Below are 26,042 nucleotides of genomic sequence, written 5' to 3'. Positions count from 1 at the left end.
AGTCGACTGGTCCCTCTCATGTAAAGTTAATCTGTTATGTGAAACCCAGAACCTTGTGCTGACATACCATATGCACGCTGAAAGTGTGTCTATGTGCATGAGTGTGTGTCTGTGCACGCTGCGTGGGTCTGTGCACGCTGCGTGGGTCTGTGCACGCTGCGTGGGTCTGTGCACGCTGCATGTGTGACTGTGCATTGAGTGTGCAGTTCATGTCTGGCAGTAGGGCTCTGTGTGCTGTGTGAGTGAGTGCTGGGGCTGTGTGATACACACTGGAAGCCCCTGGTTTAACATGACACACATGGAGGGTGAGGGCAGCTTCCCCCTACAGTGGACCTGGAACGCCTTGTTGGACTTGGCCCTTATGGCAGGTTCACCCCTAAACTTTTTGCTTTTATTTGTGACCCTGTGTTAGTGATTTTTGGGTCTCTGCGCACTTTTTCCCTGTGTCCCAGTGTAAAGTGCGTGCGTGTAGTATGGCTGGCCTGCCCTCCCATAGGAATGCATGGGGAATGTATGTGTCCCTGGTAGTTCCTGATGCGTGGGGCGTACAGGCTCGAGTTTGGTATGTGTGAACTCGTGGGAATGAATGCTGTGCAACGGTATGTGCGGCTTGTATGTGTCTAGTGGGGAAGTGTCATTCCTAGACATGGCTGTACGTGTGCAGTGAGGGTGCTGGAGAGTGATTGGCTGGAGCTGGCTGGTGAGCCTGGCTCCAGGAAGTCTGGATGGGTCTGCCCGGTGGTGAGTGTGAGATTAGCATGAGTGATGTGAGGGGAGGGCTGCACCTGGTTCCTTGATGGGGCTGGGCTTTCCCCACACAATGCTGGCTCCGCCCCCTGTGGTGCAACTGATGACCCTAGCCCTGCCAGTGAATGAAAGGGGTGGTTGGGCCATCAAGGGTGCTCCAAAACCAGCTGCGACTGGTTTCCCCCCCCACCCTGCACCTACAGACAAAGGAATTTTTAGTATAAAAATGGGGCTGTGTCCCCACAGAAACTGTTCTCTTCCAGGATCCTGCCAGAGGGGGCTGCTGCTGTTGCTGGGCCAGAGGACCGCCACTTGGACTGTCTCCCTGCCTGGAGACCCAGTGAGCTGGCTCTGGGCCCAGCTTTGCCCCCTGCCTGCCTCCAGACCCTGCTGGAGCTTTTGCTGTGCCTATAGCGCTGAGAGCGCTGCTCTCTTGTCCTTCAGCGCTGGGGAGCGCTTAGATCCCTTGCCTAGCGCTTGAGAGCGCTTTATTTGGCCCATACAGCTGTGAGCGCTTTATTTTGTCCTCTAGCGCTTGAGAGCGCTTTATCCTCGCTGCTAGCGCTTTGTGTCCTTTGGCCGGTGCCCACCCGGCTTTTGCTGGCCTTGCTGTGCTCGTGATTTATTTTCGAGTGCCCACCTCGATTCCTTAAGTGATTTAACCCAGCCGGTGCCCACCCGGCGTTGCCCCTCGAAAATCACCGCCGCAGCACCGGGCCGAGAAGAAGGAGCTGCCGCGTCACCGCCAGGCCGCGCTGGGATAGGCCCAGCCGGCCGAGCCTCCCGCCGCATCATCGGGGGAGTACCGAAGAAGCAGGAAGCAGCCTGCCGTGCCTGCAGAGGCTCCCCAGCGAAGGGAGAGCCCCGGGGGAAGACGCCAAGCCGCCGCCAGACCCGGTGAGTGGGGCAGAAGGGAACGGAGGGGCGCCGGGACACATTGTCGGTGTCCGCCCCCCCCCCCCCCGGTAGCGCGATCTCGCGCTCATTGCTAGAGTGAAGCCACAAGGGCTTCAAGGGGGCATTACCGGCATCTCGAGTCCCCCAGAGGGGGGGGGGGGGGGACTCCCAACAGAGGCGCCCCACGTGTTCGAGGGTCGCCCGTGAGGGGCCCCACCGCCCCAGAAAGCCGCACCTTTGTCGATTGAGAGCCCGAGAGGCTCAGGGGCATATCTTTGCGTTCGAGCCCCCGAGCGGGGCTCCTACATTGCGCGGGGCATTCCTTGTCTATTTAGAGCCCACGAGGCTCCAGGGCCCCGCAGTTGTTTATTGAGCCACGAGAGGCTCACAGCCCAGATTTGTTCTTCGAGCCCTGAGAGGGGCTCACGGCGCCACAGTGATTTTGCGAGCCCTAAGAGGCTCGAGTGCCAATTCGTGTTGAAGAGCCTGAGAGAGGCTCAGGAGGGCCAGTCCTTGTTCTAGAGCCCAGAGAGGCTCAGCAGTGCCAAAGTTGTGGTTCTTGAGCCCACGAGGCTCCAATGTTGCCCTATCATTGTCTGCACCAGTTGCCCAGCACTTTGTGGGCTACTGCCACGTTTAGGATTATGTTCTTGGCTGCCGGCGCAGCCTGCCTGACTTTGGGACACAGGGCGTCCCAGCCCTAGAGAGGCCAGTTGGCCTAGGGACTGCCACAGGTTGTGGCTAATGTGATTCTGGCGCATTTATGATTGATGTGCCAATGTGAGTTCTGCGCAATTGTTATTGCTACACCTCTGAATGTTTTTAGGCATCATGTGTTTTCCTCCCCTGCACCTCTGAATGTGTTTTAATGCGTCATGTGCCATGTTCTTACACCCCTACAGGTATTGTGATACTTAGGTGGTTGTTTATCTCCTAGTGCAGGTGGTGCTAGTGTGGTCCTGGTTACCAGTAGTTACTGGTTGTGTGCTACAGTGATTTAAGTGCTATTTCTAAAAGTGTTACTTCTAAAAGTGCTGATTCCTGACAGTGGTCCACGTGGCCCTGTCTTGTACATATCCCTTGTAAATTCTGCCCGTGCCTGTTGGCACACTGTAACAGTATGTGTTTTATCTAATGTGTTTTTATTATAATACAAAGGCTATTTTTATATAACCTGGTGTGGAGTTTCCTTTGTGGTGGGCCTTGGGGGTTGTTGCTGGGGTGCGTGCGCAAATACTTAACTCACATCGCCTCCAGGTTTAGCCTTGCTGCTCGCGCCACGTTACCTAGAGGGTGAGCAGGGGTTATCTTGGCGTGTAACTCCCTTGCCCTGACTTAGGAGTGGTGGTCTCTGACTGACTTTGGCACGAGCCCTGGCCAGCCGGGGATCCCATTTCTAACACGCCTGCATTGCTGCAGCTGGAGACCCAGACCCTGAAATGAGGAGGATGCAGACGGGGCACCTTCACTCATGCCATGAGAGGTGGGTGTTCCGGATGGGGTTGGGGCTGAAGTTCCGGGTATTCAAGTCGAGGAAGTTCCTAGGCAGGGCCCACCCTTTTGCCTGTTTCTGAATATTGCGTCAGACAGGTGCAGAGAACACACATTTTATTGTACTAATGTTTTGGCTACTCTGGTTTGGAGCCAGCCCCACTGCCACCTGCTGTGAGACAGCACATTGCAAAAAGTCAGAGTAGCCCAGAAATTTCATTTGAAGGAGAACCACCCCAAACCGGTTCTGAAGTATCCAACAGTGGATCAAACTTCCCTGTACAGAAAATGTGCTAGAAAAGTGGGATATAAACCACCGCACTTGGTTATAGTTTCAAGTCCTTCTTGACCAAGTAAGGAGTGCACCTCAGATCTGAGGACTCGTGTGACCAGAGCTGGCGTCTGTCTCACAGCCAGTCTCCAGAGGTGAGCGGACATCACCTGAGGTCTACAACCCGCTGAAGACGAGGGTCTGCCTCACAGCCAGACTCCCAGAGGTGAGGACATCATCTGACGTCTACAACCTGCGGGAGGAGATGAAGGTCTGCCTCAGTGCCTAGCCCTGCAGGAGGAGTGACTGCCCTTGAAAAGAGTCCCAGCCTGTTCTCAGGGCAACTAGAAGTAACCTGGGTGTCTGACAGAAAAGGAAGAGTACAAGAGGCCCTGGGACTCCGATGAAACAAAAGATACTGCCACGTGATCACCAAGGGCCCCAGAAACAAGACTCACTGCCAGGCCCTCTGATTGCGACAGAACAGTATGCAGGGAGCCGTCTCCCACCCAGCCAGACATCGGACACAGTTACCTCCTCATCTCCTCTACGTGCCTCCTACCCCCTTCCCCACCTCTTCCCTCCTTTCATTCATTCTTCTGTGTACTTTTTCCTTTCTCTCTCCCATGAATCTCTCTCCCCCTTCCTGCTTTGTTCTTCCTTGTGCCTATTCTCTGCTTAATCTCCCTCCCCGTCGCCCTTTGACATCACCCCCCTACCCTTCTACACGCCATGAACCAACGTATGTAACTTGTAATTGATGTACCTTCTGTAACAATGTGTAACGGTGAACCTATGCAACTCACCTCATGTAAAGCGCTCTAATACCTCCCGGTCTAGCCAGCGCTATATAAAACTCAATAAATAAATAAATAAATAATCTACCTGGTACTTCCACGCCATACACCACCACATCGGCCATGTTTAGGATGCGGCTCAGCGTTCCCTCCACCTCCGTTGTCGAAACGTTCTCGCCTTTCCATCGAAATGTGTCCCCAGTGCGGTCTCGAAAATACATGTATCCATACTCGTCCATTGTCAAGACATCCCCTAAGGAAGAGAAAAAAAGGGTGAGTATGCTTCTGCTCCAGTCTGAACTGACTACAGGTGCTCGAAGCCCATGAAATCAATAGAGGTCTGCCACAATCTGCACTAACTACAGACGTTCTGTGCTTGGATGAACGAGTGCAGGTCTGCCACAATCTGCACTGACTAGAAGAGCTCTGACCAACGGATGAATGAGTGAAGGTCTGCCGCAGTCTGCACCGACTACAGCAGTTCTAAGCGCTGGATGAACGAGTGCAGACCTGGCGCAGTCTGCACTGACTTCAACAGTTCTGAGCCCTGGATGAACGAGTGCAGACCTGGCGCAGTCTGCACTGACTACAGCAGTTCTGAGCCCTGGTTGAACGAGTGCAAACCTGCCGCAATCTGCACTGACTACAGCAGTTCTGAGCCCTGGATGAATGAGTGCAGACCTGGCGCAGTCTGCACCGACTACAGCAGTTCTGAGCCCTGGATGAATGAGTGCAAACCTGCCGCAGTCTGCACCAACTACAGCAGCTCTGAGCCCTGGATGAACGAGTGCAGACCTGGCGCAGTCTGCACTGACTACAGCAGTTCTGAGCCCTGGTTAAACGTGTGCAAACCTGGCGCAGTCTGCATGGACTACAGCAGTTCTGAGCCCTGGTTGAACGAATGCCGACCTGGCACAGTCTGCACTGACTACAGCAGGTCTAAGCCCTGGATGAACGAGTGCAGACCTGGCGCAGTCTGCACGGACTACAGCAGTTCTGAGCCCTGGAATAATGAGTGCAGACCTGGCGCAGTCTGCACCGACTACAGCAGTTCTGAGCCCTGGATGAATGAGTGCAAACCTGCCGCAGTCTGCACCAACTACAGCAGCTCTGAGCCCTGGATGAACGAGTGCAGACCTGGCGCAGTCTGCACGGACTACAGCAGTTCTGAGCCCTGGATGAACGAGTGCAGACCTGGCGCAGTCTGCACGGACTACAGCAGTTCTGAGCCCTGGAATAATGAGTGCAAACCTGCCGCAGTCTGCACCAACTGCAGCAGCTCTGAGCCCTGGATGAACGAGTGCAGACCTGGCGCAGTCTGCACCGACTACAGCAGTTCTGAGCTTTGGAATAACGAGTGCAAACCTGCCGCAGTCTGCACTGACTAACGCAGTGCTGAGCCCTTGATTAACGAGTGCAGACCTGGCACAGTCTGCACCGACTACAGCGATTCTGAGCCCTGGATGAACGAGTGCAGACCTGGCGCAGTCTGCACTGAATACAGCAGTTTTGAGCCCTGGATGAACGAGTGCAGACCTGGCGCAGTCTGCACCGACTACAGCAGTTCTGAGCCCTGGAATAATGAGTGCAGACCTGGCGCAGTCTGCACTGACTACAGAAGCTCTGAGCCCTGGATGAACGAGTGCAGACCTGGCGCAGTCTGCACTGACTACAGCAGTTCTAAGCCCTGGCAGAACGAGTGCAGACCTGGCGCAGTCTGCACAGACTACAGCAGTTCTAAGCCCTGGTTGAAAGAGTGCGGACCTGGCGCAGTCTGCACAGACTACAGCAGTTCTTAGCCCTGGAGGAATGAGTGCAAACCTGCCACAGTCTGCACCGACTACAGCAGCTCTGAGCCCTGGATGAACGAGTGCAGACCTGCCGCGGTCTGCCATAACTACAACAGTTCTGAGCCCTGGATGAACGAGTGCAAACCTGCCGCGGTCTGCCCTAACTACAACAGTTCTGAGCCCTGGATGAAGGAGTGCAAACCTGGGGCAGTCTGCATGGACTACAGCAGTTCTGAGCCCTGGAGGAACGAGTGCAGACCTGGCGCAGTATGCACTGACTACAGCAGTTATGAGCCCTGGATGATCGAGTGCGGACTGCCAGCAGTTCTGAGCCTGGATGAACGAGTGCAAACCTGGCACAGTCTGCACCAACTACAGCAGTTCTGAGCCCTGGTTGAACGAGTGCAGACCTGGCACAGCCTGCACCGACTACAGCAGGTCTAAGCCCTGGATGAACGAGTGCAGATCTGGAAAAGTCTGCACTGACTACAGCAGTTCTGCGCCCTGGATGAACGAGTGCAGACCTGGCGCAGTCTGCACCGACTACAGCAGTTCTGAGCCCTAGTTGAACGAATGCCGACCTGGCACAGTCTGCACCGACTACAGCAGGTCTAAGCCCTGGATGAACGAGTGCAGACCTGGCGCAGTCTGCACTGACTACAGCAGTTCTGCGCCCTGGATGAACGAGTGCAGACCTGGCGCAGTCTGCACCGACTACAGCAGTTCTGAGCTCTGGAATAACGAGTGCAAACCTGCCGCAGTCTGCACCGACTAACGCAGTGCTGAGCCCTTGATGAACGAGTGCAGACCTGGCACAGTCTGCACCGACTACAGCGGTTCTGAGCCCTGGATGAACGAGTGCAGACCTGGCGCAGTCTGCACTGAATACAGAAGTTCTGAGCCCTGGAATAACAAGTGCAGACCTGGTGCAGTCTGCACTGACTACAGCAGTTCTGAGCCCTGGAATAACGAGTGCCGACCTGGCAGAGTCTGCACTGACTACAGCAGTTGTGAGCCCTGGATGAATGAGTGCAAGCCTGCCGCAGTCTGCACTGACTACAACAGTTCTGAGCCCTGGATGAACGAGTGCAGACCTGGCGCAGTCTGCACAGACTACAGCAGTTCTGAGCCCTGGAATAACGAGTGCAGACCTGCCGCAGTCTGCACTGACTACAGAAGCTCTGAGCCCTGGATGAACGAGTGCAGACCTGGCACAGCCTGCACTGACTACAGCAGTTCTGAGCCCTGGATGAACGAGTGCAGACCTGCAGCAGTCTGCACTGACTACAGCAGTTCTGAGCCCTGGAATAACGAGTGCAAACCTGCCGCAGTCTGCACTGACTACAGAAGCTCTGAGCCCTGGATGAACGAGTGCAGACCTGGCACAGCCTGCACTGACTACAGCAGTTCTGAGCCCTGGATGAACGAGTGCAGACCTGCAGGAGTCTGCACTGACTACAGCAGTTCTGAGCCCTGGATGAACGAGTACAAACCTGCCGCAGTCTGCACTGACTACAGAAGCTCTGAGCCCTGGATGAACGAGTGCAGACCTGGCACAGCCTGCACTGACTACAGCAGGTCTGAGACCTGGATGAACGAGTACAAACCTGCCGCAGTCTGCACCGACTACAGAAGTTCTGAGCCCTGGAATAACGAGTGCAAACCAGCCACAGTCTGCACTGACTACAGAAGCTCTGAGCCCTGGATGAACGAGTGCAGACCTGGCACAGCCTGCACTGACTACAGCAGTTCTGAGCCCTGGATGAACGAGTGCAGACCTGCAGCAGTCTGCACTGACTACAGTAGTTCTGAGCCCCGGATGAACGAGTGCAAACCTGCCGCAGTCTGCACCGACTACAGCAGTTCTGAGCCCTGAATGAACGAGTGCAGACCTGGCGCAGTCTGCACAGACTACAGCAGTTCTTAGCTCTGGAGGAACGAGTGCAGACCTTCCGCAGTCTGCACTGACTACAGCAGTTCTGAGCCATGGATGAATGAGTGCAGACCTGGTGTAGTCTACACGGACTACAGCAGTTCTTAGCTCTGGAGGAACGAGTGCAGACCATCCGCAGTCTGCACAGACTACAGTAGTTCTGAGCCCTGGATGAACAAGTGCAGACCTGCCGCAATCTGCACTGACTACAGCAGTTCTGAGCCCTGGATAAATGAGTGCAGACCTGCCGCAATCTGCACTGACTACAGCAGTTCTGAGCCCTGGATAAATGAGTGCAGACCTGGCGCAGTCTGCACCGACTACAGCAGTTCGGAGCCCTGGACGAACGAGTGCAGACCTGGCGCAGTCTGCACCTACTACAGCAGTTCTGAGCCCTGGATGAACGAGTGCAGACCTGGCGCAGTCTGCACTGACTACAGCAGTTCTGAGCCCTGGTTGAACGAGTGCAAACCTGGCGCAGTCTGCATGGACTACAGCAGTTCTGAGCCCTGGTTGAACGAATGCCGACCTGGCACAGTCTGCACTGACTAAACAGGTCTAAGCCCTGGATGAACGAGTGCAGACCTGGCGCAGTCTGCACGGACTACAGCAGTTCTGAGCCCTGGATGAACGAGTGCAGACCTGGCGCAGTCTGCACCGACTACAGCAGTTATGAGCTCTGGAATAACGAGTGCAAACCTGCCGCAGTCTGCACTGACTACAGTAGTTCTGAGCCCTGGAATAATGAGTGCAGACCTGGCGCAGTCTGCACTGACTACAGAAGCTCTGAGCCCTGGATAAACGAGTGCAGACCTGGCGCAGTCTGCACTGACTACAGCAGTTCTAAGCCCTGGCAGAACGAGTGCAGACCTGGCGCAGTCTGCACAGACTACAGCAGTTCTAAGCCCTGGTTGAAAGAGTGCGGACCTGGCGCAGTCTGCACAGACTACAGCAGTTCTTAGCCCTGGAGGAATGAGTGCAAACCTGCCACAGTCTGCACCGACTACAGCAGCTCTGAGCCCTGGATGAACGAGTGCAGACCTGCCGCGGTCTGCCATAACTACAACAGTTCTGAGCCCTGGATGAACGAGTGCAAACCTGCCGCGGTCTGCCCTAACTACAACAGTTCTGAGCCCTGGATGAAGGAGTGCAAACCTGGGGCAGTCTGCATGGACTACAGCAGTTATGAGCCCTGGATGATCGAGTGCAGACTGCCAGCAGTTCTGAGCCTGGATGAACGAGTGCAAACCTGCCACAGTCTGCACCAACTACAGCAGTTCTGAGCCCTGGTTGAACGAGTGCAGACCTGGAAAAGTCTGCACTGACTACAGCAGTTCTGCGCCCTGGATGAACGAGTGCAGACCTGGCGCAGTCTGCACCGACTACAGCAGTTCTGAGCCCTAGTTGAACGAATGCCGACCTGGCACAGTCTGCACCGACTACAGCAGGTCTAAGCCCTGGATGAACGAGTGCAAACCTGCGGCGGTCTGCCCTAACTACAACAGTTCTGAGCCCTGGATGAAGGAGTGCAAACCTGGGGCAGTCTGCATGGACTACAGCAGTTCTGAGCCCTGGAGGAACGAGTGCAGACCTGGCGCAGTATGCACTGACTACAGCAGTTATGAGCCCTGGATGATCGAGTGCAGACCTGCCACAGTCTGCACCGACTACAGCAGGTCTAAGCCCTGGATGAACGAGTGCAGACCTGGCGCAGTCTGCACCGACTACAGCAGTTCTGAGCCCTAGTTGAACGAATGCCGACCTGGCACAGTCTACACCGACTACAGCAGGTCTAAGACCTGGATGAACGAGTGCAGACCTTCCGCAATCTGCACTGACTACAGCAGTTCTGCGCCCTGGATGAACGAGTGCAGACCTGGCGCAGTCTGCACCGACTACAGCAGTTCTGAGCTCTGGAATAACGAGTGCAAACCTGCCGCAGTCTGCACCGACTAACGCAGTGCTGAGCCCTTGATGAACGAGTGCAGACCTGGCACAGTCTGCACCGACTACAGCGGTTCTGAGCCCTGGATGAACGAGTACAGACCTGGCGCAGTCTGCACTGAATACAGAAGTTCTGAGCCCTGGAATAACAAGTGCAGACCTGGTGCAGTCTGCACTGACTACAGCAGTTCTGAGCCCTGGATGAACGAGTGCAGACCTGGCGCAGTCGGCACTGACTACAGCAGTTCTGAGCCCTGGAATAACGAGTGCAAACCTGGTGCAGTCTGCATGGACTACAGCAGTTCTGAGCCCTGGATGAACGAGTGCAGACCTGGCGCAGTCTGCACGGACTACAGCAGTTCTGAGCACCTGGAATAACGAGTGCCGACCTGGCAGAGTCTGCACTGACTACAGCAGTTCTGAGCCCTGGATGAATGAGTGCAAGCCTGCCGCAGTCTGCACGGACTACAACAGTTCTGAGCCCTGGATGAACGAGTGCAGACCTGGCGCAGTCTGCACAGACTACAGCAGTTCTGAGCCCTGGAATAACGAGTGCAAACCTGCCGCAGTCTGCACCGACTACAGCAGTTCTGAGCCCTGGAATAACGAGTGCAAACCAGCCACAGTCTGCACTGACTACAGAAGGTCTGAGCCCTGGATGAACGAGTGCAGACCTGGCACAGCCTGCACTGACTACAGCAGTTCTGAGCCCTGGATGAACGAGTGCAGACCTGCAGCAGTCTGCACTGACTACAGCAGTTCTGAGCCCTGGAATAACGAGTGCAAACCTGCCGCAGTCTGCACTGACTACAGAAGCTCTGAGCCCTGGATGAACGAGTGCAGACCTGGCGCAGTCTGCACTGACTACAGCAGTTCTGAGCCCTGGATAAACGAGTGCAGACCTGCAGCAGTCTGCACTGACTACAGCAGTTCTGAGCCCTGGATGAACGAGTACAAACCTGCCGCAGTCTGCACCGACTACAGCAGTTCTGAGCCTTGGATGAACGAGTACAAACCTGCCGCAGTCTGCACTGACTACAGAAGCTCTGAGCCCTGGATGAACGAGTGCAGACCTGGCACAGCCTGCACTGACTACAGCAGTTCTGAGCCCTGGATGAACGAGTACAAACCTGCCACAGTCTGCACCGACTACAGCAATTCTGAGCCCTGGAATAACGAGTGCAAACCAGCCACAGTCTGCACTGACTACAGAAGCTCTGAGCCCTGGATGAACGAGTGCAGACCTGGCACAGCCTGCACTGACTACAGCAGTTCTGAGCCCTGGATGAACGAGTGCAGACCTGCCGCAGTCTGCACCGACTACAGCAGTTCTGAGCCCTGAATGAACGAGTGCAGACCTGGCGCAGTCTGCACAGACTACAGCAGTTCTTAGCTCTGGAGGAACGAGTGCAGACCTTCCGCAGTCTGCACTGACTACAGCAGTTCTGAGCCATGGATGAATGAGTGCAGACCTGGTGTAGTCTACACGGACTACAGCAGTTCTGAGCTCTGGAATAACGAGTGCAAACCTGCCGCAGTCTGCACCAACTACAGCAGTTCTTAGCTCTGGAGGAACGAGTGCAGACCATCCGCAGTCTGCACAGACTACAGTAGTTCTGAGCCCTGGATGAACGAGTGCAAACCTGACGCAGTCTACATGGACTACAGCAGTTCTGAGCCCTGGATGAACGAGTGCAGACCTGCCGCAGTCTGCTCAGACTACAGCAGTTCTGAGCCCTGGATGAACGAGTGCAAACTTGCCGCAGTCTGCACAGACTACAGCAGTTCTGAGCCCTGGATGAACGAGTGCTGACCTGGCGCAGTCTGCACCGACTACAGCAGTTCTGAGCCCTGGAATAACGAGTGCAGACCTGGCGCAGTCTGCACTGACTACAGCAGTTCTTAGCCCTGGAGGAACGAGTGCAGACCTGCCGTGGTCTGCACTGACTACAGCAGTTCTGAGCCCTGGATGAACGAGTGCAGACCTGGCGCAGTCTGCACTGACTAGAGCAGTTCTGAGCCCTGGATGAACGAGTGCTGACCTGGCGCAGTCTGCACCGACTACAGCAGTTCTGAGCCCTGGATGAACAAGTGCAGACCTGGCGCAGTCTGCACCGACTACAGCAGTTCTGAGCTCTGGAATAACGAGTGCAAACCTGCCGCAGTCTGCACTGACTAACGCAGTGCTGAGCCCTTGATTAACGAGTGCAGACCTGAAACAGTCTGCACCGACTACAGCGATTCTGAGCCCTGGATGAACGAGTGCAGACCTGGCGCAGTCTGCACTGAATACAGCAGTTTTGAGCCCTGGATGAACGAGTGCAGACCTGGCGCAGTCTGCACCGACTACAGCAGTTCTGAGCCCTGGAATAACGAGTGCAGACCTGGCGCAGTCTGCACGGACTACAGAAGCTCTGAGTCCTGGATGAACGAGTGCAGACCTGGCGCAGTCTGCACTGACTACAGAAGCTCTGTGCCCTGGATGAACGAGTGCAGACCTGGCGCAGTCTGCACTGACTACAGCAGTTCTAAGCCCTGGCAGAACGAGTGCAGACCTGGCGCAGTCTGCACAGACTACAGCAGTTCTAAGCCCTGGTTGAACGAGTGCGGACCTGGCGCAGTCTGCACAGACTACAGCAGTTCTTAGCCCTGGAGGAATGAGTGCAAACCTGCCACAGTCTGCACCGACTACAGCAGCTCTGAGCCCTGGATGAACGAGTGCAGACCTGCCGCGGTCTGCCATAACTACAAAAGTTCTGAGCCCTGGATGAACGAGTGCAAACCTGCCGCGGTCTGCCCTAACTACAACAGTTCTGAGCCCTGGATGAAGGACTGCAAACCTGGGGCAGTCTGCATGGACTACAGCAGTTCTGAGCCCTGGAGGAACGAGTGCAGACCTGGCGCAGTATGCACTGACTACAGCAGTTATGAGCCCTTGTTGATCGAGTGCGGACTGCCAGCAGTTCTGAGCCTGGATGAACGAGTGCAAACCTGCCACAGTCTGCACCAACTACAGCAGTTCTGAGCCCTGGTTGAACGAGTGCAGACCTGGCACAGTCTGCACCGACTACAGCAGGTCTAAGCCCTGGATGAACGAGTGCAGACCTGGAAAAGTCTGCACTGACTACAGCAGTTCTGCGCCCTGGATGAACGAGTGCAGACCTGGCGCAGTCTGCACCGACTACAGCAGTTCTGAGCCCTGGTTGAACGAATGCCAACCTGGCACAGTCTGCACCGACTACAGCAGGTCTAAGCCCTGGATGAACGAGTGCAGACCTGGCGCAGTCTGCACTGACTACAGCAGTTCTGAGCCCTGGATGAACGAGTGCAGACCTGGCGCAGTCGGCACCGACTACAGCAGTTCTGAGCCCTGGAATAACGAGTGCAAACCTGGCGCAGTCTGCATGGACTACAGCAGTTCTGAGCCCTGGATGAACGAGTGCAGACCTGGCACAGTCTGCACGGACTACAGCAGTTCTGAGCCCTGGAATAACAAGTGCCGACGTGGCAGAGTCTGCACTGACTACAGCAGTTCTGAGCCCTGGATGAATGAGTGCAAGCCTGCCGCAGTCTGCACTGACTACAACAGTTCTGAGCCCTGGATGAACGAGTGCAGACCTGGCGCAGTCTGCACAGACTACAGCAGTTCTGAGCCCTGGAATAACGAGTGCAAACCTGCCGCAGTCTGCACTGACTACAGAAGCTCTGTGCCCTGAATGAACGTGTGCAGACCTGGCACAGCCTGCACTGACTACAGCAGTTCTGAGCCCTGGATGAACGAGTGCAGACCTGCCGCAGTCTGCACTGACTACAGCAGTTCTGAGCCCTGGATGAACGAGTGCAGACCTGCAGCAGTCTGCACTGACTACAGCAGTTCTGAGCCCTGGAATAACGAGTGCAAACCTGCCGCAGTCTGCACTGACTACAGAAGCTCTGAGCCCTGGATGAACGAGTGCAGACCTGGCACAGCCTGCACTGACTACAGCAGTTCTGAGCCCTGGATGAACGAGTGCAGGTTGACTACAGCAGTTCTGAGCCCTGGATGAACGAGTACAAACCTGCCGCAGTCTGCACCGACTACAGCAGTTCTGAGCCCTGGATGAACGAGTACAAACCTGCCGCAGTCTGCACTGACTACAGAAGCTCTGAGCCCTGGATGAACGAGTGCAGACCTGGCACAGCCTGCACTGACTACAGCAGTTCTGAGCCCTGGATGAACGAGTACAAACCTGCCGCAGTCTGCACCGACTACAGCAGTTTTGAGCCCTGGAATAACGAGTGCAAACCTGCCGCAGTCTGCACTGACTACAGAAGCTCTGAGCCCTGGATGAACGAGTGCAGACCTGGCACAGCCTGCACTGACTACAGCAGTTCTGAGCCCTGGATGAACGAGTGCAGACCTGGCGCAGTCTGCACGGACTACAGAAGCTCTGAGTCCTGGATGAACGAGTGCAGACCTGGCGCAGTCTGCACTGACTACAGAAGCTCTGAGCCCTGGATGAACGAGTGCAGACCTGGCGCAGTCTGCACTGACTACAGCAGTTCTAAGCCCTGGCAGAACGAGTGCAGACCTGGCGCAGTCTGCACAGACTACAGCAGTTCTAAGTCCTGGTTGAACGAGTGCGGACCTGGCGCAGTCTGCACAGACTACAGCAGTTCTTAGCCCTGGAGGAATGAGTGCAAACCTGCCACAGTCTACACCGACTACAGCAGCTCTGAGCCCTGGATGAACGAGTGCAGACCTGCCGCGGTCTGCCATAACTACAACAGTTCTGAGCCCTGGATGAAGGAGTGCAAACCTGGGGCAGTCTGCATGGACTACAGCAGTTCTGAGCCCTGGAGGAACGAGTGCAGACCTGGCGCAGTATGCACTGACTACAGCAGTTATGAGCCCTTGTTGATCGAGTGCGGACTGCCAGCAGTTCTGAGCCTGGATGAACGAGTGCAAACCTGCCACAGTCTGCACCAACTACAGCAGTTCTGAGCCCTGGTTGAACGAGTGCAGACCTGGCACAGTCTGCACCGACTACAGCAGGTCTAAGCCCTGGATGAACGAGTGCAGACCTGGAAAAGTCTGCACTGACTACAGCAGTTCTGCGCCCTGGATGAACGAGTGCAGACCTGGCGCAGTCTGCACCGACTACAGCAGTTCTGAGCCCTGGTTGAACGAATGCCAACCTGGCACAGTCTGCACCGACTACAGCAGGTCTAAGCCCTGGATGAACGAGTGCAGACCTGGCGCAGTCTGCACTGACTACAGCAGTTCTGAGCCCTGGATGAACGAGTGCAGACCTGGCGCAGTCGGCACCGACTACAGCAGTTCTGAGCCCTGGAATAACGAGTGCAAACCTGGCGCAGTCTGCATGGACTACAGCAGTTCTGAGCCCTGGATGAACGAGTGCAGACCTGGCGCAGTCTGCACGGACTACAGCAGTTCTGAGCCCTGGAATAACGAGTGCCGACGTGGCAGAGTCTGCACTGACTACAGCAGTTCTGAGCCCTGGATGAATGAGTGCAAGCCTGCCGCAGTCTGCACTGACTACAACAGTTCTGAGCCCTGGATGAACGAGTGCAGACCTGGCGCAGTCTGCACAGACTACAGCAGTTCTGAGCCCTGGAATAACGAGTGCAAACCTGCCGCAGTCTGCACTGACTACAGAAGCTCTGTGCCCTGGATGAACGTGTGCAGACCTGGCACAGCCTGCACTGACTACAGCAGTTCTGAGCCCTGGATGAACGAGTGCAGACCTGCCGCAGTCTGCACTGACTACAGCAGTTCTGAGCCCTGGATGAACGAGTGCAGACCTGCAGCAGTCTGCACTGACTACAGCAGTTCTGAGCCCTGGAATAACGAGTGCAAACCTGCCGCAGTCTGCACTGACTACAGAAGCTCTGAGCCCTGGATGAACGAGTGCAGACCTGGCACAGCCTGCACTGACTACAGCAGTTCTGAGCCCTGGATGAACGAGTGCAGGTTGACTACAGCAGTTCTGAGCCCTGGATGAACGAGTACAAACCTGCCGCAGTCTGCACCGACTACAGCAGTTCTGAGCCCTGGATGAACGAGTACAAACCTGCCGCAGTCTGCACTGACTACAGAAGCTCTGAGCCCTGGATGAATGAGTGCAGACCTGGCACAGCCTGCACTGACTACAGCAGTTCTGAGCCCTGGATGAACGAGTAAAAACCTGCCGCAGTCTGCACCGACTACAGCAGTTTTGAGCCCTGGAATAACGAGTGCAAACCTGCCGCAGTCTGCACTGACTACAGAAGCTCTGAGCCCTGGATGAACGAGTGCAGACCTGGCACAGCCTGCACTGACTACAGCAGTTCTGAGCCCTGGATGAACGAGTGCAGACCTGGCGCAGTCTGCACGGACTACAGAAGCTCTGAGTCCTGGATGAACGAGTGCAGACCTGGCGCAGTCTGCACTGACTACAGAAGCTCTGAGCCCTGGATGAACGAGTGCAGACCTGGCGCAGTCTGCACTGACTACAGCAGTTCTAAGCCCTGGCAGAACGAGTGCAGACCTGGCGCAGTCTGCACAGACTACAGCAGTTCTAAGTCCTGGTTGAACGAGTGCGGACCTGGCGCAGTCTGCACAGACTACAGCAGTTCTTAGCCCTGGAGGAATGAGTGCAAACCTGCCACAGTCTGCACCGACTACAGCAGCTCTGAGCCCTGGATGAACGAGTGCAGACCTGCCGCGGTCTGCCATAACTACAACAGTTCTGAGCCCTGGATGAAGGAGTGCAAACCTGGGGCAGTCTGCATGGACTACAGCAGTTCTGAGCCCTGGAGGAACGAGTGCAGACCTGGCGCAGTATGCACTGACTACAGCAGTTATGAGCCCTTGTTGATCGAGTGCGGACTGCCAGCAGTTCTGAGCCTGGATGAACGAGTGCAAACCTGCCACAGTCTGCACCAACTACAGCAGTTCTGAGCCCTGGTTGAACGAGTGCAGACCTGGCACAGTCTGCACCGACTACAGCAGGTCTAAGCCCTGGATGAACGAGTGCAGACCTGGAAAAGTCTGCACTGACTACAGCAGTTCTGCGCCCTGGATGAACGAGTGCAGACCTGGCGCAGTCTGCACCGACTACAGCAGTTCTGAGCCCTGGTTGAACGAATGCCGACCTGGCACAGTCTGCACCGACTACAGCAGGTCTAAGCCCTGGATGAACGAGTGCAGACCTGGCGCAGTCTGCACTGACTACAGCAGTTCTGAGCCCTGGATGAACGAGTGCAGACCTGGCGCAGTCGGCACCGACTACAGCAGTTCTGAGCCCTGGAATAACGAGTGCAAACCTGGCGCAGTCTGCATGGACTACAGCAGTTCTGAGCCCTGGATGAACGAGTGCAGACCTGGCGCAGTCTGCACGGACTACAGCAGTTCTGAGCCCTGGAATAACGAGTGCCGACCTGGCAGAGTCTGCACTGACTACAGCAGTTCTGAGCCCTGGATGAATGAGTGCAAGCCTGCCGCAGTCTGCACTGACTACAACAGTTCTGAGCCCTGGATGAACGAGTGCAGACCTGGCGCAGTCTGCACAGACTACAGCAGTTCTGAGCCCTGGAATAACGAGTGCAAACCTGCCGCAGTCTGCACTGACTACAGAAGCTCTGAGCCCTGGATGAACGTGTGCAGACCTGGCACAGCCTGCACTGACTACAGCAGTTCTGAGCCCTGGATGAACGAGTGCAGACCTGCAGCAGTCTGCACTGACTACAGCAGTTCTGAGCCCTGGAATAACGAGTGCAAACCTGCCGCAGTCTGCACTGACTACAGAAGCTCTGAGCCCTGGATGAACGAGTGCAGACCTGGCACAGCCTGCACTGACTACAGCAGTTCTGAGCCCTGGATGAACGAGTGCAGGTTGACTACAGCAGTTCTGAGCCCTGGATGAACGAGTACAAACCTGCCGCAGTCTGCACTGACTACGGAAGCTCTGAGCCCTGGATGAACGAGTGCAGACCTGGCACAGCCTGCACTGACTACAGCAGTTCTGAGCCCTGGATGAACGAGTACAAACCTGCCGCAGTCTGCACCGACTACAGCAGTTTTGAGCCCTGGAATAACGAGTGCAAACCTGCCGCAGTCTGCACCGACTACAGAAGCTCTGAGCCCTGGATGAACGAGTGCAGACCTGGCACAGCCTGCACTGACTACAGCAGTTCTGAGCCCTGGATGAACGAGTGCAGACCTGCAGCAGTCTGCACTGACTACAGCAGTTCTTAGCTCTGGAGGAACGAGTGCAGACCTTCCGCAGTCTGCACAGACTACAGCAGTTCTTAGCTCTGGAGGAACGAGTGCAGACCTTCCGCAGTCTGCACAGACTACAGTAGTTCTGAACCCTGGATGAACGAGTGCAAACCTGACGCAGTCTACATGGACTACAGCAGTTCTGAGCCCTGGATGAACGAGTGCAGACCTGGCGCAGTCTGCTCAGAAGCAGTTCTGAGCCCTGGATGAACGAGTGCAAACTTGCCGCAGTCTGCACAGACTACAGCAGTTCTGAGCCCTGGGTGAACGAGTGCAAACCTGCCGCAGTCTGCACTGACTACAGCAGTTCTGAGCCCTGGATGAACGAGCGCAAACCTGCCGCAGTCTGCACTGACTACAGCAGTTCTGAGCCACGGATGAACGAGTGCAAACTTGCCGCAGTCTGCACAGACTACAGCAGTTCTGAGCCCTGGATGAACGAGTGCAAACTTGCCGCAGTCTGCACAGACTACAGCAGTTCTGAGCCTTGGATGAACGAGTGCAAACCTGACGCAGTCTGCTCAGACTACAGCAGTTCTGAGCCCTGGATGAACGAGTGCAAACTTGCCGCAGTCTGCACAGACTACAGCAGTTCTGAGCCCTGGATGAACGAGTGCAAACCTGCCGCAGTCTGCACTGACTACAGCAGTTCTGAGCCCTGGATGAACGAGTGCAGACCTGGCGCAGTCTGCACTGACTACAGCAGTTCTGAGCCCTGGATGAACGAGTGCAGACCTGGCGCAGTCTGCACTGACTAGAGCAGTTCTGAGCCCTGGATGAACGAGTGCTGACCTGGCGCAGCCTGAACCGACTACAGCAGTTCTGAGCCCTGGGGTAACGAGTGCAGACCTGGCGCAGTCTGCACTGACTACAGCAATTCTTAGCCCTGGAGGAACAAGTGCAGACCTGCCGTGGTCTGCACCGACTACAGCAGCTCTGAGCCCTGGATGAACGAGTGCAGACCTGGCACAGTCTGCACCGACTACAGCAGTTCTGAGCCCTGGTTGAAAGAGTGCAGACCTGGCGCAGTCTGCACCGACTACACCAGTTCTGAGCCCTGGATGAACGAGTGCAAACCTGCCGCAGTCAGCACTGGCTACAGCAGTTCTGAGCCCTGGATGAACAAGTGCAGACCTGGAGCAGTCTGCACTGACTAACACAGTTCTGAGCTCTGGATGAACGAGAGCAAACCTGCCGCAGTCTGCACAGACTACAGCAGTTCTGAGCCCTGGTTGAAAGAGTGCAGACCTGGCGCAGTCTGCACCGACTACACCAGTTCTGAGCCCTGGATGAACGGGTGCAGACCTGGCGCAGTCTGCACAGACTACAGCAGTTCTTAGCTCTGGAGGAACGAGTGCAGACCTTCCGCAGTCTGCACAGACTACAGTAGTTCTGAGCCCTGGATGAACGAGTGCAGACCTGGTGCAGTCTGCACTGACTACAGCAGTTCTGAGCCCTGGATGAACGAGTGCAAACCTGCCGCAGTCTGCACCGACTACAGCAGTTCTGAGCCCTGGAATAACGAGTGTAGACCTGGCGCAGTCTGCACAGACTACAGCAGTTCTGAGCCCTGGATGAACGAGTGCAAACCTGCCGCAGTCTGCACTGACTACAGCCGTTCTGAGCCATAGATGAGTGAGTGCAGACCTGGCGCAGTCTGCACCGACTACAGCAGTTCTGAGCCCTGAATGAACGGGTGAAGACCTGGCGCAGTCTGCACAGACTACAGCAGTTCTTTGCTCTGGAGGAACGAGTGCAGACCTTCCGCAGTCTGCATGGACTACAGCAGTTCTGAGCCCTGGATGAACGAGTGCAGACCTGGTGCAGTCTGCACTGACTACAGCAGTTCTGAGCCCTGGATGAACGAGTGCAAACCTGACGCAGTCTGCTCAGACTACAGCAGTTCTGAGCCCTGGATGAACGAGTGCAAACTTGCCGCAGTCTGCACAGACTACAGCAGTTCTGAGCCCTGGATGAACGAGTGCAAACCTGACGCAGTCGGCTCAGACTACAGCAGTTCTGAGCCCTGGATGAACGAGTGCAAACCTGCCACAGTCTGCACCGACTACAGCAGTTCTGAGCCCTGGAATAACGAGTGTAGACCTGGCGCAGTCTGCACAGACTACAGCAGTTCTGAGCCCTGGAATAACGAGTGTAGACCTGGCGCAGTCTGCACAGACTACAGCAGTTCTGAGCCCTGGATGAATGAGTGCAAACTTGCCGCAGTCTGCACAGACTACAGCAGTTCTGAGCCCTGGATGAACGAGTGCAAACCTGCCGCAGTCTGCACAGACTACAGCAGTTCTGAGCCCTGGATGAACGAGTGCCGACCTGGCGCAGTCTGCACCGACTACAGCAGTTCTGAGCCCTGGAATAACGAGTGCACACCTGGCGCAGTCTGCACTGACTACAGCAGTTCTGAGCCCTGGATGAATGAGTGCCGACCTGGCGCAGTCTGCACCGACTACAGCAGTTCTGAGCCCTGGATGAACGAGTGCTGACCTGGCGCAGTCTGCACCGACTACACCAGTTCTGAGCCCTGGATGAACGAGTACAGACCTGGCGCAGTCTGCACCGACTACAGCAGTTCTGAGCCCTGGATGAACGAGTGCAGACCTGGCGCAGTCTGCACCGACTACACCAGTTCTTAGCCTTGGATGAACGAGTGCAGACCTGGCGCAGTCTGCACTGACTATAGCAGTTCTGAGCCCTGGATGAACGAGTGCAAACTTGCCGCAGTCTGCACAGACTACAGCAGTTCTGAGCCCTGGATGAACGAGTGCAGACCTGCCGCAGTCAGCACTGGCTACAGCAGTTCTGAGCCCTGGATGAACTAGTGCAGACCTGGAGCAGTCTGCACTGACTAACACAGTTCTGAGCTCTGGATGAACGAGTGCTGACCTGGCACAGTCTGCACAGACTACAGCAGTTCTGAGCCCTGGTTGATCGAGTGTAGACCTGGCGCAGTCTGCACCGACTACAGAAGTTCTGAGCCCTGGATGAATGAGTGCCGACCTGGCGCAGTCTGCTCTGACTACAGTAGTTCTGAGCCCTGGATGAACAAGTGCAAACCTGGCGCAGTCTGCACTGACTACAGCATTTCTGAGCCCTGGAGGAACAAGTGCAGACCTGGCGCAGTCTGCACCGACGACAGCATTTCTGAGCCCTGGATGAACGAGTGCAGACCTGGCGCAGTCTGCACCAACTACAGCAGTTCTGAGCCCTGGATGAACGAGTGCAGACCTGGCGCAGTCTGCACCGACTACAACAGTTCTGAGCCCTGGATGAACGAGTGCAGACCTGGCGCAGTCTGCACCAACTACAGCAGTTCTGAGCCCTGGATGAACGAGTGCAGACCTGGCGCAGTCTGCACCGACTACAGCAGTTCTGAGCCCTGGAATAACGAGTGCACACCTGGCGCAGTCTGCACTGACTACAGCAGTTCTGAGCCCTGGATGAATGAGTGCCGACCTGGCGCAGTCTGCACCGACTACAGCAGTTCTGAGCCCTGGATGAACGAGTGCTGACCTGGCGCAGTCTGCACCGACTACACCAGTTCTGAGCCCTGGATGAACGAGTACAGACCTGGCGCAGTCTGCACCGACTACAGCAGTTCTGAGCCCTGGATGAACGAGTGCAGACCTGGCGCAGTCTGCACCGACTACACCAGTTCTTAGCCTTGGATGAACGAGTGCAGACCTGGCGCAGTCTGCACTGACTATAGCAGTTCTGAGCCCTGGATGAACGAGTGCAAACTTGCCGCAGTCTGCACAGACTACAGCAGTTCTGAGCCCTGGATGAACGAGTGCAGACCTGCCGCAGTCAGCACTGGCTACAGCAGTTCTGAGCCCTGGATGAACTAGTGCAGACCTGGAGCAGTCTGCACTGACTAACACAGTTCTGAGCTCTGGATGAACGAGTGCTGACCTGGCACAGTCTGCACAGACTACAGCAGTTCTGAGCCCTGGAATAACGAGTGCCGACCTGGCGCAGTCTGCACCGACTACAGAAGTTCTGAGCCCTGGATGAATGAGTGCCGACCTGGCGCAGTCTGCTCTGACTACAGTAGTTCTGAGCCCTGGATGAACAAGTGCAAACCTGGCGCAGTCTGCACTGACTACAGCATTTCTGAGCCCTGGAGGAACAAGTGCAGACCTGGCGCAGTCTGCACCGACTACAGCAGTTCTGAGCCCTGGATGAACGAGTGCAGACCTGGCGCAGTCTGCACCAACTACAGCAGTTCTGAGCCCTGGATGAACGAGTGCAGACCTGGCGCAGTCTGCACCGACTACAACAGTTCTGAGCCCTGGATGAACGAGTGCAGACCTGGCGCAGTCTGCACCAACTACAGCAGTTCTGAGCCCTGGATGAACGAGTGCAGACCTGGCGCAGTCTGCACCGACTACAGCAGTTCTGAGCCCTGGATGAACGAGTGCAGACCTGCCGCAGTCTGCACTGACTACAGTAGTTTTGAGCCCTGGATGAACGAGTGCCGACCTGGCGCAGTCTGCACTGACTACAGCAGTTCTGAGCCCTGGATGAATGAGTGCCGACCTGGCGCAGTCTGCACCGACTACAGCAGTTCTGAGCCCTGGAATAACGAGTGCAGACCTGGCGCAGTCTGCACTGACTACAGCAGTTCTGAGCCCTGGATGAATGAGTGCCGACCTGGCGCAGTCTGCACCGACTACAGCAGTTCTGAGCCCTGGAATAACGAGTGCAGACCTGGCGCAGTCTGCACTGACTACAGCAGTTCTGAGCCCTGGATGAATGAGTGCCGACCTGGCGCAGTCTGCACCGACTACAGAAGTTCTGAGCCCTGGATGAATGAGTGCCGACCTGGCACAGTCTGCACCGACTACAGCAGTTCTGAGCCCTGGAATAACGAGTGCCGACCTGGCGCAGTCTGCACCGACTACAGAAGTTCTGAGCCCTGGATGAATGAGTGCCGACCTGGCGCAGTCTGCACGGACTACAGCAGTTCTGAGCCCTGGAATAACGAGTGCAGACCTGGCGCAGTCTGCACTGACTACAGCAGTTCTTAGCCCTGGAGGAACGAGTGCAGACCAGGCGCAGTCTGCACTGACTACAGCAGTTCTTAGCCCTGGAGGAACGAGTGCAGACCTGGCGCAGTCTGCACCGACTACAGCAGTTCTGAGCCCTTGTTGAAAGAGTGCAGACCTGGCTCAGTCTGCACTGACTACAGCAGTTCTGAGCCCTGGATGAATGAGTGCCGACCTGGCGCAGTCTGCACTGACTACAGCAGTTCTGAGCCCTGGATGAATGAGTGCCGACCTGGCGCAGTCTGCACTGACTACAGCAGTTCTGAGCCCTGGATGAACGAGTGCAGACCTGGCGCAGTCTGCACTGACTACAGCAGTTCTGAGCCCTGGTTGAACGATTGCAGACCTGGCGCAGTCTGCACCGACTACAGCAGTTCTGAGCCCTGGAATAACGAGTGCAGACCTGGCGCAGTCTGCACCGACTACAGCAGTTCTGACCCTGGATGAACGAGTGCCGACCTGGCGCAGTCTGCACCGACTACAGCAGTTCTGAGCCCTGGAATAACGAGTGCTGACCTGGCGCAGTCTGCACACACTACAGCAGTTCTGAGCCCTGGATGAACGAGTGCAGACCTGGCGCAGTCTGCACCGACTACAGTAGTTCTGAGCCCTGGATGAACGAGTGCCGACCTGGCGCAGTCTGCACTGACTACAGCAGTTCTGAGCCCTGGATGAATGAGTGCCGACCTGGCGCAGTCTGCACCGACTACAGAAGTTCTGAGCCCTGGATGAATGAGTGCCGACCTGGCACAGTCTGCACCGACTACAGCAGTTCTGAGCCCTGGAATAACGAGTGCAGACCTGGTGCAGTCTGCACTGACTACAGCAGTTCTGAGCCCTGGATGAATGAGTGCCGACCTGGCGCAGTCTGCACCGACTACAGAAGTTCTGAGCCCTGGATGAATGAGTGCCGACCTGCCGCAGTCTGCACTGACTATAGCAGTTCTGAGCCCTGGAATAACGAGTGCAGACCTGGCGCAGTCTGCACTGACTACAGCAGTTCTTAGCCCTGGAGGAACGAGTGCAGACCTGGCGCAGTCTGCACCGAATACAGCAGTTCTGAGCCCTGGATGAACTAGTGCAGACCTGGAGCAGTCTGCACTGACTAACACAGTTCTGAGCTCTGGATGAACGAGTGCTGACCTGGCACAGTCTGCACAGACTACAGCAGTTCTGAGCCCTGGTTGATCGAGTGTAGACCTGGCGCAGTCTGCTCTGACTACAGTAGTTCTGAGCCCTGGATGAACAAGTGCAAACCTGGCGCAGTCTGCACCGACTACAGCATTTCTGAGCCCTGGAGGAACGAGTGCAGACCTGGCGCAGTCTGCACCGACTACAGCAGTTCTGAGCCCTGGATGAACGAGTGCAGACCTGGCGCAGTCTGCACCAACTACAGCAGTTCTGAGCCCTGGATGAACGAGTGCAGACCTGGCGCAGTCTGCACGGACTACAGCAGTTCTGAGCCCTGGATGAACGAGTGCAGACCTGGCGCAGTCTGCACCAACTACAGTAGTTCTGAGCCCTGGATGAACGAGTGCCGACCTGGCGCAGTCTGCACTGACTACAGCAGTTCTGAGCCCTGGATGAATGAGTGCCGACCTGGCGCAGTCTGCACCGACTACAGAAGTTCTGAGCCCTGGAAGAATGAGTGCCGACCTGGCACATTCTGCACTGACTACAGCAGTTCTTAGCCCTGGAGGAACGAGTGCAGACCTGGCGCAGTCTGCACCGACTACAGCAGTTCTGAGCCCTGGAATAACGAGTGCAGACCTGGCGCAGTCTGCACTGACTACACCAGTTCTTAGCCCTGGAGGAACGAGTGCAGACCTGGCGCAGTCTGCACCGACTACAGCAGTTCTGACCCTGGATGAACGAGTGCCGACCTGGCGCAGTCTGCACCGACTACAGCAGTTCTGAGCCCTGGAATAACGAGTGCAGACCTGGCGCAGTCTGCACACACTACAGCAGTTCTGAGCCCTGGATGAACGAGTGCAGACCTGGCGCAGTCTGCACCGACTACAGTAGTTCTGAGCCCTGGATGAACGAGTGCCGACCTGGCGCAGTCTGCACTGACTACAGCAGTTCTGAGCCCTGGATGAATGAGTGCCGACCTGGCGCAGTCTGCACCGACTACAGAAGTTCTGAGCCCTGGATGAATGAGTGGCGACCTGGCACAGTCTGCACCGACTACAGCAGTTCTGAGCCCTGGAATAACGAGTGCAGACCTGGCGCAGTCTGCACTGACTACAGCAGTTCTGAGCCCTGGATGAATGAGTGCCGACCTGGCGCAGTCTGCACCGACTACAGAAGTTCTGAGCCCTGGATGAATGAGTGCCGACCTGCCGCAGTCTGTACGGACTACAGCAGTTCTGAGCCCTGGAATACCGAGTGCAGACCTGGCGCAGTCTGCACTGACTACAGCAGTTCTTAGCCCTGGAGGAACGAGTGCAGACCTGGCGCAGTCTGCACCGACTACAGCAGTTCTTAGCCCTGGAGGAACGAGTGCAGACCTGGCGCAGTCTGCACTGACTACAGCAGTTCTTAGCCCTGGAGGAACGAGTGCAGACCTGGCGCAGTCTGCACCGACTACAGCAGTTCTGAGCCCTGGTTGAACGAGTGCAGACTGCTAGCAGATCTGAGCCTGGATGAACGAGTGCAGACTGCTAGCAGTTCTGAGCCTGGATGAACGAGTGCAGACCTGGCACAGTCTGCACTGACTACAGCAGTTCTGAACCCTGGATGAACAAGTGCGGACCTGGCACAGTCTGCACCGACTACAGCAGTTCTGAGCCCTGGTTGAAAGAGTGCAGACCTGGCGCAGTCTGCACAGACTACAACAGTTCTGA

The 26,042-nt window shown here is 56.1% G+C and overlaps 1 protein-coding gene across 1 annotated transcript in view; it reads right to left on the bottom strand.

Annotated features, from left to right (window-relative positions):
- Window positions 1-26,042, bottom strand: part of SLC27A4 (solute carrier family 27 member 4) — a 153,785-nt gene that overhangs the window by 21,284 nt on the left and 106,459 nt on the right. The window contains exon 11 of the mRNA XM_078646644.1: window positions 4,292-4,456. Within this exon, the coding sequence (XP_078502770.1) occupies window positions 4,292-4,456 (165 nt within the window). The remainder of the gene's footprint in view (window positions 1-4,291; window positions 4,457-26,042) is intronic.

Source organism: Lissotriton helveticus, chromosome 5_2, assembly GCF_964261635.1.
Source record: "Lissotriton helveticus chromosome 5_2, aLisHel1.1, whole genome shotgun sequence".
In the NCBI taxonomy this organism is placed as follows: domain Eukaryota; kingdom Metazoa; phylum Chordata; class Amphibia; order Caudata; family Salamandridae; genus Lissotriton; species Lissotriton helveticus.
The sequence above is the reverse complement of the archived record's forward strand: the minus strand, read 5'-3'. Positions and strand labels throughout refer to the sequence as shown.